This window comes from Ambystoma mexicanum, chromosome 9, assembly GCF_040938575.1.
Source record: "Ambystoma mexicanum isolate Mex_15411 chromosome 9, UKY_AmexF1_1, whole genome shotgun sequence".
Lineage (NCBI taxonomy): Eukaryota > Metazoa > Chordata > Amphibia > Caudata > Ambystomatidae > Ambystoma > Ambystoma mexicanum.
In genome coordinates, this window is record NC_090931.1 from 826625552 (window position 1) to 826644268 (window position 18717).

The 18717-nt window shown below is 48.1% G+C and overlaps 1 protein-coding gene across 1 annotated transcript in view; it reads right to left on the bottom strand.

Moving 5' to 3' along the window:
* Positions 1–18717, bottom strand: part of ITGB2 (integrin subunit beta 2) — a 588196-nt gene that overhangs the window by 138609 nt on the left and 430870 nt on the right. Inside the window, exons 9-11 of the mRNA XM_069615850.1 lie at positions 8767–8856; positions 2981–3121; positions 616–800 (exon numbers count right to left, since the gene is read on the bottom strand). Coding sequence (XP_069471951.1) covers positions 616–800; positions 2981–3121; positions 8767–8856 — 416 coding nt within the window. The remainder of the gene's footprint in view (positions 1–615; positions 801–2980; positions 3122–8766; positions 8857–18717) is intronic.

The window sequence follows — 18717 nt, forward strand, 5'->3', positions numbered from 1 at the left end:
CCAAATTGTGGTGGCGCTGTTAATCCCCATTAATTCGGAGTCCATAGAACTCTATGCGGTCTTTCGGCACTATTACTGCCGGCGTTAATAGCGCCAGCGGTAATGGAACCAAAAATAGCAGTATGGGGAGGATTTTACCTCCAGCAAAAAGCTATAGGTAAACCGCCCACTTTCCGCCCAAACTCGGGATTGGGCGGAGCGGTAATGCTGCAGTAATAGCGTTACCTCTGCATTTTTACTGCTCCTCTCAACCTGTGATGAGGCCCACAGCGTGTAATTTTTCTTGCAAGAAATGTTTTCCAGAGCAACCAAGGTTTCCTGGGAACCAGCTGTCTTATGTTGGGCACGCTCACAAACCAGAGGAAAGAAAAAGACAACCTTACCCCAGCTTCTATGGGGGGACTGGTTGAGCGTGCTTGCCAAAGTCCACCCCACAGAGGCAGCTAGAGAGGCAAAGGTCCAGTTAGAGGGGGAGAGGTACTTGCAAGTAACTGGAGGAGGAGGGTGGCAATGAGGTGACCTCGACATCCTTAGTGAATAATAGGTAAGGCCCGCAGGAAATTACATAAGGAAACTTCATAATCATCATAGAAACTGTTTCAGGAACCCCCTTACCTGCAGACCCCACAGACAATTCTGCCCTGTGAATTGCAGTCTCCAGGCTGGGGCGTGTCATCGCACTCACAGTCACACAGAGTGTTGACGTTCACGGTCAGTGTGTCGCTGAAGCTCAGTGGCCGGATCCTAAAGGATTGATCGGGGAGGCACTTACTGGCTGCAACCTTAACCACAAAAGTGATCTGAAAGAAAGATTGAGAGACACATTGTCAGCGGCGGCGGCGGCGGCATCCAAAGTGGTGCTGGCTTGGCTACGGTCACAGGGCATTAAAGTGTATGCGGGGAAAAATATTCCCTGTGGAAATGTGTTACTTGAAATGAATAATCAAACCAGTCCATTTAAAATCAATGTTGATACAAAGATAAGGAAATGCTTTAAAAATAAGAGAGCTGATTGCTTTTAGAATCATTGGGACTGGTTTTGAATGAGAAAGAGCAAGTTCACATTTGAATTCCGGTCTCTAATTCCGACAGTCCGTGATATAACAGAGTCAGTTTCTCTTTGTACAGAATTCCATATGAACAGGAAGTGACATCACTAGCAGTTCTCTTGCCAGCAAACGAATACGTCTGTCTGACAGTCAGAGGGAAATGTGAGAAGCTTCCAGCTTGTGCTAGCCATTCTTAAATCCCTAACGACAGAGACTCTTTCACACAGGCCTTCTACATCAAGAGCCTGCAGTGCAGTTACTATTGGCAGTGAGTGAGTGAGTGAGTGAGCGAGCGAGCAGGGGCGTATACTAGTCACAGCAGGTTTGGGCACCTGGACACTCATTGCAAAGCTACAAAAGCGGGGAAGAGGGCGAGCTATGTAGACTGGACAATGACCGTTAGCCATCATATGCTTGCTGAAATCATTCCATTCTCAGCATCCCTCTTGATGAGTGTGAATGGTCCGAGTATTTTGTTCTGTTACCTCCTGTGGGGAGTGCATAGCTGTTTCTACAGTCAGCCATGTTCCCACCGCCCCCCCCCACACAGGTCATGCTATTACACGGATGCAGTGTTCCCCATGCTTGCCCTTCTATCCTGTTTTTGGGAGAAGAAGGTAAGAGACACTTCCGTGTGTGCATACAGTCGGCTTCCACATCTATTGCGCAATATGGTTAAATGCCTTGCTGTGGCTCTGCAGCTCACACAATGACGCTAATTTTTAAAATGTTTAATCAATATATGATGGACAGGTTCAAACATCAAGGTGAAAGGCAGAGCATTCCATTGGTGAGCCTCCAGTACCGATTACTATGCATACCTCTTTAAGTCACTCTGTTGAATAGGGGCAGCTCGGTTACGTTGGGAAAGGCAAAGACAATGAATGAGTTTATTTGGATGAGGGGGACTAAGCACCCAGTACTGCTCAGGGACGTCCTTTAGGGGTCGTGAGGTCTCCCTTGCTACCCCTAAAAAAAAAAAAACTTTTTTTTTTGTAATGCAAAGCCCTGGGCTGTGGCCAGGACCATGTGGCTCTTTACTTCTGGAGTGTCTGGCTTTCTTGTTCAGGCATTTTAAAAAAAGAACAGGGGTGCCACAAGTCTAACACTTTCATCACTGACCCTAAATAAGAAAGAATAGGAATACCGAATAATGTGTCTTTCTGGAATTCTCTACAACAATTGCTGGATTCTTTAAAAGTTTATTTAAGGCACACTTCAGGGGGTGAGTCACTGATTTAGTCTGTTATTAAACACCTCAACTCAGCCTTTCATCCTTCTGAGGTTGATAAATGAGTACCAACATAGGTTGGGTGATATTAGGTGTATATTTTTTCTATATAAAGCGCTTATGCGTAAGTGCTATGTAATAACACATCATTATCATTTGGCCATGGACGTCTGCTTGCATTCATAGTCATTTGGTAATATGGGTCTATACACACTGATCCTAATGATACATATGGTGATCCATTTTTGTATGAAATGTACATCACATCATAGTGATATCGTAACCATATTTTTCGTAGTGTACTTAGGAACAATGCTATGTGATGCCACTTCCTGTTTTGTCAAGGGGTGAAAGGTTGTGTTCCATCGCTTCCCGCTATATCACTTCGGGGTGGGGTCAAATTACATCACTTCCTGTGATGTCATCAGAGGTCAAGGGTCATGTGATGTCACTTCCGCTACCCTAGCCATTTTGGTGAAATGACGTCCCTGGTACAGCTATCTACAACGGTTAGTGAAGTGGGCTCGCCATGCCACGCAGGGCACTAGAAATGCTGCGCGGTGGGGAACGGAAAGGCAGAGGTAGCAACCATTTGGAGTTGGAGCTATGTGGACTCCTCCATGCTGTAGAAGCAAACAGAAACAGAACAGGTAAGGACAAACATGAGACTTTTAGAAGACAACATGTCAGGCTTGTGTACCTCCTCATTGATCTTCACGTTGCTGCACTCGCCTCTTTCTCTGTCCTTGGTCTGAGGGGACCTTGGGCACATGGAGTCATATGTCACCCTCAGAAAATCTGGCGTGGTTCCATGATCCAGAATGATGTTGGAGGACAGGTTCTGCAAGTGCACAAGAACACACAGGGTTCTGATCAGCTATTGAGGACAAGAGTGGGGTCTGCAGAACTTCAGGAATGGGACTATGTGAGGTTTAAGGGGGTATCCGGATATGGTGCTGAAGTTCATGAGAATCATAACATCCCCCCCATGGCATTCTTCATGTTGACTTCTATTTCTCACATTGATCAACATTCCTAATGTATTATAAAGAGCTTTCAGCTCAATCACATTAAACACAATGGGCCTCATTGCGACCCTGGTGCTCCCGAAATGAAGGGTGCCGGTACGGGACCGGCACCGTTGATTACGGGACGCCCTATTACGAGGTTCCCTTTGCGGGACCCGGTACGGACGCCTGGTAAACCAGGTGTCCTTAGCGGGTCCCGCAAGGTGACCAGGGAGCTAATAACGGGCCCGTTATCAATGGGCCCGTTATTAGCTCCCTCCCCATTTCCATTGAGCCCTATCGGGGCTCAAATGGGAATGGGGATGGGTTTTTTCAATGAGGAATTACCGGGTCCTCCAAGGTTGGAATGACCCGGTAATTCCTCATTGAAGGAACCTGGTACTGCAACCCGGTATGGAGGCAGCCATGCCCTTATTAAGGGAAAATGTTGATGGTAATTAGTAACATTAGTTGACAAACGCTCTGAAACGGATATCTGCACTATATAAAACACCAGAATTATTATTGCTATATCTAAAAAGACCATAACAATAGGTATATTCTTGATATGCAGCACCTTCCTGAGCCCCTCTAAGCTGGACTCCGCTCCTGCCACTCCATTGAACACATTTGTATGAATGTCCCCACCTTTACTGCCTCTGCTAAACATTCCACCCTATCCTATACCCTCATCTTCCTCGACCTATCTGGTACCTTTCATACCTACCACTCTAATCCCCTCAATACTCTCACTCTGCTTGGTATTCATGATCAAGCACTTGCCTACCTGGCACCAGGTCAATTCTCTGTTTCCTGGAACAACAACACCCCTCAACTCACTCCTCTTACTGTTGGGGTTCCGCAAGGCTCTACCATGAGTCTCCTCCTGTTAACACTGTACACTTCTGCTCTTGGGGCACGTATCTCCTCCTATAGGTTCTCGTACCAACTCTTTGCAGACAATACCTTTTTCCTCTTTCCTGAACTATCCCATGACCTATCTGCCAAAATCTCTGACTGTCTCTGCTATTAAATACTGGATGGCTTCACAATCTCTTATACTGAACTCCAAAAGAGAGGTGCTTTTCTTTCCGGCTAAATCCTCTCACTCATCCCCAGCTTATTTAGTTTCCACCTGACACTCTTCCCTACTCCTCCTCAGCTAGAAACCTTGGTGACATCTACAACCCTTCACACACATTATCTACCTTCATCTCTAAAACTGCAACGGTGCCTGTCGCTTCAACCTCCGAAATAATAGCAAAATAAGGCACCTCATTCCCTTCAAAACCGCCAAACATCTCCTAACCACTCTTGTCTTCTCTAAACAGAACTACTCTTGGTCTATTTGGTCTTCCAAACTGCGCATTCAGCCCCCTTGCCAATTTTATTAACTTTGCTACCAGGACTCTATTTGAACTCCCTCGCTTCACCCCTACTTTCTCCTATTGCTAGCTGGATGGCAAACTATGCAAAACACGTCCAAATTCAAATTTCCCATACTAGTGTATAAATCCATCCACGGTAAGGCACTGCTGTATCTATTCACTTCTATCAACCCCTACAAACCCTCTCACAGCCTTCACTCTACCTCCTCGACCACCTTTGAGGCAGTTCACCCACCCTGTGCTTCCTCTCGCTTCCGCTCTTTTGCTCTTCCATAATTCTTGCTCCGCTTACTTGGAACTCCCTCACCTCTGCAAATTAAAACTCGGTCCACATTGATGTATTCAAAAGTAAACTGAAAGCTCACCTCCTCGCTTCGGAGCTATCCTCTTGACTCACCTCTTCAGCCTTTCTACTTACATCTTCCCTCACCGCTAACCAGTCTCTTCCCTTTCTTTTCCCCACCACGCTATGGTAGCACTTAATAGTTTGAGGTTAGAGCTCATGCTTAGCTGGCTAGAATGCCTAGCCGCTGACACTTACTTATCCAAAGTTTGTCCACCGTATTGTTCCCAGTACCTGTCCAATATACCCCTTCCTGAACCTGGTCTTCATTCCGCTTGTACTCTTCCCATTATAAGAGGCTCACTGCCTCCCATTTATCTGCTATATTACCTTTTGTACAATCCTTTGTGACCAAAAAATTAAAATAAATAAATACAAATTGAAGAGTAAAGCAATCCAATCTATCAGAAGATAAAGTTAAAAACAAGAGATAAGTCGTTGGCATCAGCATCACTATATGGGGCCTCATCACGGGTTGGGCGGAGCGGTAGAAATGCAGCGTTAACGCTATTACTGCTGCATTACCGCCCCGCCCAAACCTGAGTTGGGCGGAAAGTTGGAGATTTCCCTCCAGCTTTGAGATGGAGGTAAATCTTGCCTCTTTCCGCCTGTTTTAGGCAGTAGCAGTGCCCAGAATGCCCCAATGGGAATGGGGACTTACCGCCCCCTCCTGCCCACTACACGGGATACGTCGCTAATAGCGCCAGACCGAGTTACGGTAACACAATTTGCGTTGGGTGGTATCCATGCAGATATACCGCTGGGATACCGCCCAACTTGTAATGAGGCCCTATGACTTTAAATGATTGACTCGTTCATAGAAAAAACACTTCTTGATATGGCTGATTTGAACATACATGCACAAAAGACACAAAGCAAGGACATCATTAAACAATGAAAATATTTTTTTTAAAGTAGTGTGCAGAAGAGATAATGGGGGTCATTACGAGTGTGGCGGTAAGGGGTTAACAGCGCCGGTAAAGGTGCCGGAGCCATCAACCCCTTACCGCCCCATTACGAGTCTGCTCGCGGGACCCGCTAAGGGCGCCTGGTTTTACCAGGCACCCTTAGCGGGTCCCGCTAGCAGACAAGGATGCTAACAACGGGCCCGTTATTAACGGGCTCGTTGTTATCATCCCCATTCCCATTGGGCCCTATGGGGGCTCAAATGGGAATGGGGATGTACTGGGTCCGGGTTCCTTGAATGAGGAATTACCGGGCCCTCCAAGGTCGGAATGGCCTGGTAATTCCTCATTCAAGGAACCCGGACCCGGTACCCGGTAAGGGGGTAACCATGCTGCAAATTGCAGTACGGTTACCTCCAAGGTCGTAATGACCCCCAATGAATGTAATGGCAGAGACGTGAGCAAGCTCACAGGAGGAAATTCAATCATTCTATTTTAAACTTAGAGGTGAAGAAATGTACAATTGTCAGTGATATAGTACTGGGCTTGATAATAAGCATAGAGTCCTCAAGTGAGCTTGCACAATTCATCCACCGTAAGGCTCCGAGACAGCCCATTCATGGCCTCATCTGAGACATGTTCAAGCCGTGACCAAACGCCCTTATGCTTCATTTTCTCTCTTGGAGAGCCATGAAACTCCAATGTAATGGCAGAACAGAGAGAGAGAGATCATTTGGCATTTTGCACATCTGATTACTTTTTCAGAATGGCTGGAGTTGTTAGTCTATACCTTGCATAACACCATAGAGTCAACATTGAGAGAATGCAGCGATTCTCTGGACTCGCTTCCTTTCCAGCTGTTACTTCAGGAAATACACCTTATTTTGTAGAAAACCACCTATTGCAACAACTCTCGCCTTATAGCCATATTATAGCGAGATTAATTGGCTGTGCTGAAGTTTGAGCCTAACTACATAATCAGACTGATTGGTTGTGCTGAGTTTTTTAACGTCACTGCATAGCCAGATTCATTGATTCTATTGCATAGCTACATAAACTCACTGTTCTAATAGTTGAATACACTGCACAGATGGAAAATATCCTTACAATACCAATGAATCCATGACTTTACTAATCCAACCTCATCGTCCTGTCAGTACATTGCATAGTTGGAAATCTTCCTTTCTGCTGCAGTGAATCTACTGTAGAGCTGGCCGAATTCAGTCCTTGGCCCACAATATAGGTTTGGGGGTATCCTGCCAGTAAATCCGGCGGGACACGACCGAATAGTAATACCGTTACCAGCACCTGATCTGCCGGTATTGCCAGCAGATTACAGGTGCCAGCAATGGTATGTTAATCCCCATTCCATGGAGTCCATGGATTGCTGGCATTACTGGCGCTGGTAATACCGGTGCCGGTATTATCAGCTAGTTTTTGCTGGTGGGGGCCTGACTTAGCTCCAACTCTTGGCTGGAGGTAAATCAGGCCACACCACCGGCAAACCTTTACTCTGCCGGTCGGAAACATGTTGGTGAATGGAATTACCAGCATGTTCATTCCAGACTGGCAGGGTCATAAAGAGGTGCACTGGGTCTCATTCTGAGGTACGCGGGTAACCGCCGGTTGTCGCAGACCCAGAAACACTGAATCCACCATTTGACTTCCCGGTGTCACCCAGACATTACAAGTCCCAGCGGCGTGGGAAGGCAGGCAGCAGATTTGGTAACTCCCATTCCTGTGGAGTCCCATAGGACTCCATGGGAGTGGGGAGACTGAAGCACTGGCACCGTTGCTAGCGGTGCTAGTGCTTCCGTGTCGACTCTGCATACCGAAGCTGAAGCGCCCGGCAGGGTCAGACTTGCCGGGCGCTACGGCCCTTGCAGGCAGACTCATAGTGTGGCTGTCCGGAAGCAAGGATGCCGTTAAGCTTAATGGCACCCTTGTTTCCGGACCGCCACACTCGGGATGAGGCCCAATGTTTCAATCATTGGGGGTCATTACAAGTCCAGCGGTTGCTGCCGGACTGTAGCACCCTTTCCGCCGCCTGAGATCCAGTGCCACCGGGATATTACAAGTCCTGGTGGCCCAGGATATCAGGCGGCAGCAAATGTTAGTTCCCATTCCCATGGAGTCCAAAAGCTTCTAAGACACCCTATCCTCCATTACAAACAAAATACAGCAACCTTTTATTTAGACACATAGAAACAAATACCATATATTCATTTTTTATTCACAATAATTTAAAATGTGCGGTTAGTCAGTGATAAATATATACTCACACAATATAAAAACAATTTGAGTTACATTAAAAAATATATATATCGTATGGATCACACAGTCCAAAATTGGCAAATTTGAGGGAGAATATTTGCAGTTTTCTTCTACATTACACTTCTCACATAACCGCCCACCCCCCTCTCCCGATAAAACACATGATGACTGTATACCCCTTCGGCTGCAGTCATAATTGATTCTGCATCAGGCTTCTCAATTCATTTGAGTATTTTACATTTCATCATGTATGTAACATTCTTCAAAGTCCCACATAATGGTGGCAAAGTCAGTCACAATCCACTGAATGCAAGGTCCCTCAGAAATACCACAGGTCCACTCTGTGACTCTCTTCCTTTGATTGAGACGGGCTCAACTTGTCTCATCTTTTACAGGCTCTCATGATACGCACCTCTAGTTTCAGGGAACACCGTTCCGTGTCATGAGGCTGCTCATAGCCAGAGGGAGCATCATCCATGTATTGTGTGAATATGATAAAAAGGGGCTAAACCCACTGCAATTATACCAACATTTTGTGAGAGGTAAGAAATACAGCTCTGTAAATTCACCTGGTATGCCTCTTTAATCAAGCCAACAACATTGCTGGAGTCGTCAGACAGCTCCCCAACAGCAGACTTTGGTATCATGTTACTCAGCATCTGAAATTAACAAAGAGGTCATATTAAAATACATCATTATTGGCTTGTTAAAAGCAATTATATTTTTAAATTGTCTTTTGAAAATAAAGTGCTTTAGATCTAAGGACAAAGAGACCACTTTTTAAAAAAAGTCTTATTTTGCACCTTGATACAAGACGGAAGGGGCTGCTTCAAATGTATCTTAAAGTTTAACAGCATATGAAATCATCTCGGTATTGTGACGAATCGAGGGAATTGGTTCCTTCTCCTCAAGGGGGCGACCCCCCACCCGTGAGTTCAGGGAGGTGAGCCCGCTCCGCAATACCTTCCCTAGGGGTAGAGAAAAGTGGTACCTCACCGGGAGAGACTCCCCCATTGGGGACAAGGACCCATGTTCCTGTTTGGAGCTCCCTATTGCTGTGCACACCGTGGCCTACATGGGATGCACTAACATTTCAGAGACTTTTAACCATCAAGACTGGGATGAAGAAACACTTAAAATATATTATGATCATATAGAAAAAGACCGTGGGGGTCATTCCGAGGTTGGTGCTAAGGGAAAAACGATGCTGGTAAAGGAATACCAGCATCAATTACCGCTACAGTATATTCTGACCAACAAGACCGCTATCAACGGCATTGTAAAGTACGATGTAGTTAATAGCGGTCTGGTCGCGCGCACGCGACCCACCATGCCGGCATTAGCGGCATGACGTAAACCGGAGTAGATCACAAGTGAGGCGGACATGTAAATAACGGCCTCATGAAGACAGAAAAAGTGCTTAACGGCACGCCGTAAATACCGGCATCGCGGACATGCCGCAAATAGGCCAGAGCAGTGTTCCCAACTGCCACAGGTGCACACAATCAGCACAGGTGGAGGCAAGGGAGTCAGGCCCAGTACAAAAGGAGCACACCCACACACCACACCCCCTCCCACACCAAGATGATTCCAATAGTAGTAGCATTACTGGAGCTGGAGGACTTGCTTGCATTGCCACAACATCAACAACAACAACAGGCGCCACCACAGAGGAGACGCAGGATGAGAAGGAGGGTGAGACAGGCCCAGCATGCCCCACCAGTGCAGCCACCGTTACCATGCCGGCAGCCCCCAATCCCTCGCATCAGAGCCAGTCCTTTCAATGTAACCCCTGAGCAGATCCACACACTGTACCGTCTGGACCGGGACACCATCACCACCATAGTGGAACTGATACACGACGACATAGTGAGTCTCATTGAAATACGCACCGCCATCCCCCCTCTACTGAAGGTAGTGTCTGTGCTCCACTTCCTTGCCACAGGCACCTACCAGCACACAGTGGGGCACATGCACGGCATATCACAACCCTTATTTTCCCAGATTCTGAACCAAGTGCTGGATGCCCTCCTCAAGCACACAAGGGACTACATATCCCTCCCACGGACTCCCCAGGAGATATTTGATACAAAAGTTGCCTTCCATGCACTGGCAGGCGTGTCAAATTGTGTAGGTGCCCTCGACTGCACCCACGTGGAGTTGGTAGTCCCGCATGCCATGGAGGTGGTGTACCGCAACCGTAAGCAATACCACTCCATCAATGTGCAGATGGTATGCGACGCCAGCAAGATCATCAGACAATGTTGTGCCCGATATCCTGGATCAACTCATGACTCTTTGGTCCTGCGGAACTCCACGCTACCACGCTTCATGGAGCGACATGCTGGACGACGTGCCTGGCTGCTTGGTAAGTAGTAGGACTGGCAGATGGCATTGAAATGGGGGGAGAGACGTACACACCACCATGCTGCCAATGTTGATGTGACTGCACGATGTGCACATCACCGAACACTGTGCCCCAAACCATCCCAAACCGTACATGACACCCAAATGCCATATGAATGAAGTAAGGTCGACACCCATCACTGCATGACTAACAGGAAACCACCCCACATCCCACAACACGTGCACCAATCATCAGCGACCCTCAACCTCTGTAACGCCATCCTGCACCATGTAGTGCATATGCACCATGTTGCTGTCTCCAGCACATCACCACACAGGACAAGCATCCCTGGTAGTGCATTAAACTGAACCTACTAGGGAATCCACTGTCTGGCACAGGGCCGAAGCACTCACAGGAGTGCTGCATGTCAACATGTGAATGATCATTGCTGATTGCCCAATATTGCACAGACTACTGCCAACGGTCCCTCTAAGTAAATCTCACAGGACACAACACCTCACTAATTTGACTCCAACACTGCTGTATGCATACACGATGCCTGTGCAACAAGATGTCAGTGCACACCATGTATCATCTTGAAGATGCAACCCACACCATTAGTCCATGGCACAGCGCACATTGAGGGACTTAAAATGGGGTCAATGCATCCAGGGACATGTGCATGTGGGCAACGATAACCGGCAGGCATGTGTGACTAGTACAGCTGTCCATCGTGATTTGCCTAACATTTACCTTCTTTCCCCTCTCATGCAGGTGATAGTGGCTATTCCTTGAAGCCGTGGCTCCTCACCTCTGTCCGAAACCCACAGAACAGGCACGAGGAGGACTACAATCGTTCCCATACCCGTACCCATGTGGTCATCGAGCAGACCTTTGGCCTGTTGAAGGCACGATTTTGCTGCCTCAGCCCGTCGGGTGGGGCACTCCTCTACAGGCATGAGAAGGTGGCCAAGATCATCATGGCATGTGTAATGCTGCACAATATGTGCATCTGCCGGAACGTGCCCCTGCCCCCTGACATACCACCTGATGATGATGAAGGGGAGGAGGAAGATGTGGCAGGACATCATCACGGTGCCGATGCACAGGAGGGACGTGTTGTGCGCCAGTCAGTGATTGCACAATATTTCTGACACACATGTCAGCAGAGGGTGACATAATGTTTGGACATACGGCACTGGGTGTGGGGGTACATTTACACTATGCACTGTAAATGATTAAATGACACATGCGCAATGATGAATGTCCACTCAGGTATTTTTTTTTAAACAACTGGTGTATTAAATGTGAGAAAGCAAACTTAAGTGACAAAACCCTCAACCAACCTCACCCCCCTCCCCCCACAACTCCCCCACACACCCTCATCCCCCTCCCCCTACCCCCACAACTCCCCCACACACCCTCCCCCCTTCCTCCTCCCGCCACAACTCCCCCACACACCCTCACCCCCCTACCTCTCCCCCCACAACTTCCCCACACAAGTCCCATTGGGTCCCCGAACCCTACATGTGTCTCCCATAACAATTACTCCGCACTCCCTGACCCAGGGGGCGGCATGTCCTGTCGGCGAGGTGTACGGGCCGACCTGTGGAGGGGGCTCGTTTGGGTCGAACTGCAGGACGACGGTGTGGCCGCCTGCTGAGCTTGTGTGGCGGGATGCCCTGCCTCCATGGCATCCGCAATGCGCCCTAGCACCTGCCGGAGTGCTGAGACCTCCTCGCAGAGGCGGCTGGTGTTGTCCGTAATGGACCGGCCAAGTGCAGCCAACTCTGTACGCCACTCCTCTCTGGCCTGACGGTTGTCCTGGACAAACTTGCGAACAAGTTCAGTGAGCAGGTCAGTCTGCTGCGGCCATGCAGGAGCACCTGTGGAAGTTGTGGGAATCTGGCTGTCATGTCCAGCCTACACTTTGGGTTGCACTTTGGGTTGGTGTATGGACCACATCCATTAGATCGTCCTCCATGGTGCCCCAGATGGCCTCCTGGCTGTCATCCACTGTCAGGGGTGCCGTGGCTGCCACCTCCCCAGCCACACTAGACTCCTCCGAATGGGGTGTCTCACAGGTGTCTCCAGGAAGAACAGTGGGTGGGGGTGGGGGTGGTGCTGTGTCCTCCACAGGCCTTGGTGGCACAGGTGCGATGTGTACCTGCGGTGGCTTTGATGCTGGGACACGGCGGCCCCTGGCTTGTCCCCTGGAGGTTGACGGCCGGTTGCTGTCCTCCTGGGACCCCTTCCTGGGTGTGGCCTGTGCAGGGATAGTGTCCTGCCCATCACTGTCATGGTCACTGCCTGTGGGGGTGGAAGAGAGGGACGGCATGAGTGATGTTTTGATAGGCATCATACCTACATTGGGACAATTGCTCATCCACACAATTGGGGGTAATAGGCATTTGTGTTTGGAAGGGCACGTCATGTCATACATGGGTGGTAAATGTATGCATATGTCGGCATCACTCATCTTGGCCAGGAACAGTGCTGTCTGACATGCATACTATTTTGGTCATGCACGCTGTGTGCGTTGTGGAATATCCTACTTTGTGTGGTATGTGCCATGTACGATATTGCCCTGCACCAGACATCAGCATGTGTCTCTGATGCTTCGGCCTACTTTACGGGGAGTGTGTGTGTGTGGCCGACCATGGCGTGACTTTTTGGACTGACATTGGCATTGACTTTCATCAGATTTGGCATAGCAGTGTTTACTTTGGACACTCACCTCCATTGTCAGATGTTGTGGTGCCAGCCTCCATGTCGCCTATGCCTTCCATTGATTCTATCCCAATCATGCTTGCGCATGTGTCCTCCCACGGGGTGAGCTTTATGGGGGAACTAGGTCCTCCTCCAGTTTCCATGACCTGGCTGCGATTGACCGATAATATGTTGCGCACCCTTAGGCGCAGGTCGTCCCATTGCTTACGGCAGTCTTTCACTGTGCCTTGTGTGTTGCCCACTGCACTAACCTTCTGGGGAACAAGTGCCCAGATCTCCTTATTGTGTATCACTGCCTCTCTCCTCATGTTGCTGGAGAAGACTGTGCCTACATGCTTGTGCAGAGTGTCCACAAGCATCTGGAGCTCGTCCTGGTTAAATCTTTCCTTTGTGAGGTGGGCAGATCCCTTCTTCAGAGCCTTCGGCATTCTTCCCTTGTAGGATGAAGTTTTCTCACAATCACCAGTGTCCCAGGGGTCCTGTGTGCTGAGGATGGCAATGGATTGTGTTTTTAAAGATGACCGGAGTGCTCCTTCCCGTTCCTGTGCGATGACGCTACTTCCGGTTCTGCTTATTAGCGGTGACTGTAAATAGCGGTGACCGCTAATTACAGTCACCGCTATTTACAGTCACCGCTATTGAAGCATTGGACTATGTCGGTAGTGTTATCTGCGCTGAGCTTGATGCCGGTAAGGGCTTTTTGGGAGCCTTTTGCGGCATGGCACTAGGTACCTTACCGGCATGGCGCCAAGCTCGTGCCCGCAAAGTTGTAATAGTCCTCTATTAGCGGACTGGTGCCAGCAAGGACACGCTATTTGCGCCATGCCGGTAGGGGACTTTACTTACCTCCAAACTCGGAATGAGGGCCCATGTCCCTTTAAATCAAGATATCCAATCCACTGGGATGAGTATGTTAAATAACGTGTATTGAACGAGTAATGAGGAGAGAGAGGAACGCATATGCAGGCATGGGAAGGCCCTGAGCTGCATAACACTTGAAGAGAGAGCAAGCGGAAGTCAGAAAGCCTGCAAGTTTGAAACTTGCACTAAAGCAAATAACGGGACGCAAGAGCCACACATATCCCTAGAGCAAGAAGCCAACAGGGCAGGAGCCCGGAGAAATGTGGTGGAGAAACCACATATGATCTGTGGTGGACAGCCGGTCCACAAACCATTGCCGACAGCACTGCAATCATAAAGCAGCAGCGTGTCCAGCCAGGCATCGAGAGACTGAGACATCACGAGGAGAAAGAAAACGCAGACGAAGAGAAACTGACAGCAGTCTGGAACAAGAAGGAAGGTCCCAGAGGAACAGGGCTCCCAAAGTTGAAGGTAACGGGGATAACAGGAATAACGGGATGCCTGAAGGGAATCATTATGATGTACAAACAACTTGTCTCAGTAGAGTTGAAGTTAAACCTAGGCCATGCTAGAAACCTGAGAGTATTCTAATTCTGACTCCCCATGGATCCTCTGTGCAGGTGGCCAGGGAAAGGCCATCGATCTTGGATCCTGATCCTGGGGGTAGAAAAAGGAGGGAGGATCAACTGGGTGGAGGGTCCTTGAGGATTGGGAGTGGGGTACCTTTGGGGGAGACATGGTATTTCCCTTTCTCTTGTGACAGTCAGCCTAACCCTCCCCCAACCTTTTGGGCTATTTACAAACCATTTTTACCAATTCTTCCACATACAGCACCTGATAGTACTGAGACGAAGAAGAGGCAACTGACAGTGATGATGATTATCTCTTTTCAACACTTTGGTACTGGGACAAAGAAGGTGCATGCAAGGAACTTGAGGGTCAGGCATGTCCCTCTAATCATGGTCAGGCAGGGCCAATCAGGTTTTCACACCTGCAGCCTATCAAGGGGTGGCAGGTGTATAAAGGGAGACTAACCCAACAGCTAAGAGAGAAAGAGAAGGAGAAGGAGCAACAGGGAGACCTGAGTGCGGAGGAGCAGCAGGAGACCAATGTGAGGAGGCAGCTGTGGTGGTCCAGGAGGAAGAACCAAGATGCTGGCAAAATACCCAGAGGACTTGTGGGATCCCAGGTGAATGGGCTTTTTAATTTCCCTGAGCCTGGGAGCCTCCAAAGCTGGGCACAAGCAGCAGGAGCTGCTGGAGATCACGGAACCCAGAGGACGCGGTCTGCGTCTGAAAACAAGCGTTGAAGGTGCCAGTGCAAATAGGAACTATGCAGTGAGCGAGTGAAGCCCGCACCAGTGGGTTTCCCGGCTTCTGGAGCTGAAAGGAAGTCGTGGGAACCATCGGACGAACACAAAGAAGACTGCTGGGTGTCAGAGAGACACTCCAGCGTCGGAAAGCTGCTAATGGACCTCCAGTGAGTAACAGTCCGTGAACTTTAACAAATGAGCACAAATTAAATACCAAACTATATGAAAATTTTACTTTGAAATAAAACCAATACATCATGAATGCCAAACTATATGAAAACTTAAAATTGAGGCAAAAAAACCTATTGAATATCAAAATCACTCATAGTTTGGCTTTGAAACAAGTGCATGGTTCAAACCGAATATAATGAAACAATATAAAACCACTTTTGAACTCTGAACTGAAATTCAACCATAATGAACATATGTTGAAAAACAAGTTACATTTAACCTGAAAGTTGAATATATTAAAAGCTGTAGGAAGCCTAAACAATGAACTGTAATGACTGAGTGCAGTGTGGCAAAGTTGCAACTTGACAAGGGGTGTGAGATACATGGTGGCAGAGCCACGAGACAACCAATGAGAAGCCAGAGGAATAGAAGAGTACACCCTAAAGCCAAAAGGCCAATAAAAGGAGTCAAGTGAAGGTGACTTGGTGCACAGGAGCCAGTGCCAAGAAACCTGTGTGTGGGCAAAGGAACCCAGGGATCCTGGTTGTGCGACCTGTGATGGGCGGACCGTGCGGTCTGATAACTGTCCCTAGACCACAGAGCCCTGACTGGTGAAAACTAAAGGACACCACGAAGCAAGCCCAACGAAACCACTGCAACATTTTTGAAAAGACTAAAATATGTGAAGTCTTGGAGACCACAATCACTTGTTCTCTTGGGAACAAAGTCCCAAGATCCTTTTTGCTCTGATTGTGCAACTTGAAGCTTGGGTAAGGGAAGGCAATGATTGGTTTTGAACAATATCACCTTGAAATGGAGAAGATAAACTTTGAGACTTTTTGTTAATGGAACTTTTATATGTCTGTGGAGAACTTTCATATGCTTGGGGAAGGGGAGCTGAAAGGAAGCTGTGAGCTAGAAGAAGCTCAGAACTTTACGTTGAACACTGTTTCTTTTGACTTTGATAGCCCTATGCATTCATTGGTTCCAGCTGTAAGGACAAGGATACGTATTGGACACAGAGGCACTATTAAGTTGGACTCTTTGACTCAGACTATCGGGAAATCCCACCACAGCACAGGGCAAGTTAGGCTTTCAACCATCCTGACATTTAAGTTAATAAATATCTTTTGTTTGAATTGTAAGTCTCTTGTCTGTATCCTCCTTCATGATGCCTTCACAGCCATCACGTCGCCCCCACCTTCCTGGCTCGCTAGACCCCGTCCACCCCTCTCCTCCCTGCCACCCTGTACAGCTGTACCTCTCCTGTGTGACCCTCTAGATCCTACACCCTGCTGTATATCTGTTCTGTTACCTCTATAAAGCACTCCGTTATGATGTGATATGATATGATAAGTCATTTATAACACGTCTGTACACAAGTGTTTCTAGGCGCTGAGTACAGATCTGTTATGCATCTGTACTGTTGTATATCTCTGTAAAGCGCTGCGTTCTGAATCTGTATTGTTGTATACCTCTGTAAAGCGTTCTGTTGCTTCTCGAAGCTAGGCCCACGTTCAATAAATACAATAATAATAATAATAATAATAATAATAATAATAATAATAATAATAATAAAGATGAACTTAACACATTGGGCCTCATTACACGGACGGCGGTAAGGGTTAACGGTCACCGTTAATGGCAACGGTGACCGTTAACCCTTACTGCCGTACTACGAGGTCCCTTTGCGGGTTGGAGGATTTAACGCCTGCTTCTTGCAGGCGTTAAAATCCAACCCGCTAAGGGACCTCGGAGCTAATTACGGCACCGCAAAATTGCGGTGCCGTAATTAGCGCCTTCCCCAGTCCCATAGAGCCCTATGGGGCAGAAATGGGAATGGGGAAGGGCAATGGCGGAAAGGGGATTTACCGCCCCTCCAACCTTGGAATGGGGCGGTAAATCCCCTTTCCGCCAAGGCGGTGCCGGTATTTTACCGGCATGAGCCATGGCGCTAATAGCGCCATGGCTCACCGCCTACCGTGTAATGAGGCCCATTGTGACAAAGAAAAAAGCATTTCCAGAAGTACCCTCAGGCGAAGTGAGACATTAACCTGACCTAAGTTACTTTTCATCGTGGTAGGGTCAGTTGGGGTAGTTTTGGATAGTGGACTCATTTCTTTGGACATTCACGAATGACTGATGAACACCTTAGTTCAAGGTTGTCCAACATACGGCCCGCGGGCCACAATGCGGCCCTCCAAGCCATTTCATGTGGCCCGCGAGGCTGTACAGACAACATTAAACAAATAAAGAAATACACCGGGCCGTGGTGGAGGACTGTTACTGCCTCTGGTGCCCCCTAAAAGGGGGGGGGGCACCAGAGGCAGTAACAGGCCACGGCCCAGTTTATTTATTTATTTGTTCAATGTTTGTCGGGTCCGTGGACCCGATTAATTTATTTATTTCTGCAATGCAGAAATAAATTAATTAATCGGGTCCACGGACCCGGCAAACATTGAACAAATAAATAAATAAACCAGGCCGTGGCGGAGGACTGTTACTGCCTCTGCCACGGCCCGGTTTATTTATTTATTTGTTCAATGTTTGTCGGCTCCGTGGACCCGATTAATTTATTTATTTCTGCATAAATAACAAACATTGAACAAATAAATAAATAAACCGGGCCGTGGTCTGTAACTGTCTCTGGTGCCCCCAGCACCAGAGGCAGCTACAGGCCAGGGCCCAGTTTCAGGGGCTTAGAGTATGCGGGTGCTCCGGCCCCCCAGGCCGGAGAGAAGAGACGCAGTATGAATGGTCCTTTGTTCCATCCATACTGTGTCTCTCTCTGGCGGCCCGGGTAAAAGCCGGGTAAAAAACAATGTTTAAAAATTGTGGGACGGATGCAAAGCAAGATGCTCTTGTTTTGCATCTGTCCCTCAATTTCTAAAAATTGTTTTGGTTCGGGTATATGTCTACATCTGTGTGCACGGATGTAGAAGTACACCCAACCCAAAACGATTTTTAGAAATGGAGTCACAGATGCAAAGCAAGTCTGTCCCTCAATTTCTAAAAATCGTTTTGGGTTGGATGTATTTGTACATCTGTGCACCCCGCTTGGCAAGAGGGGTGCACAGATGTAGAAGTACACCCAACCCA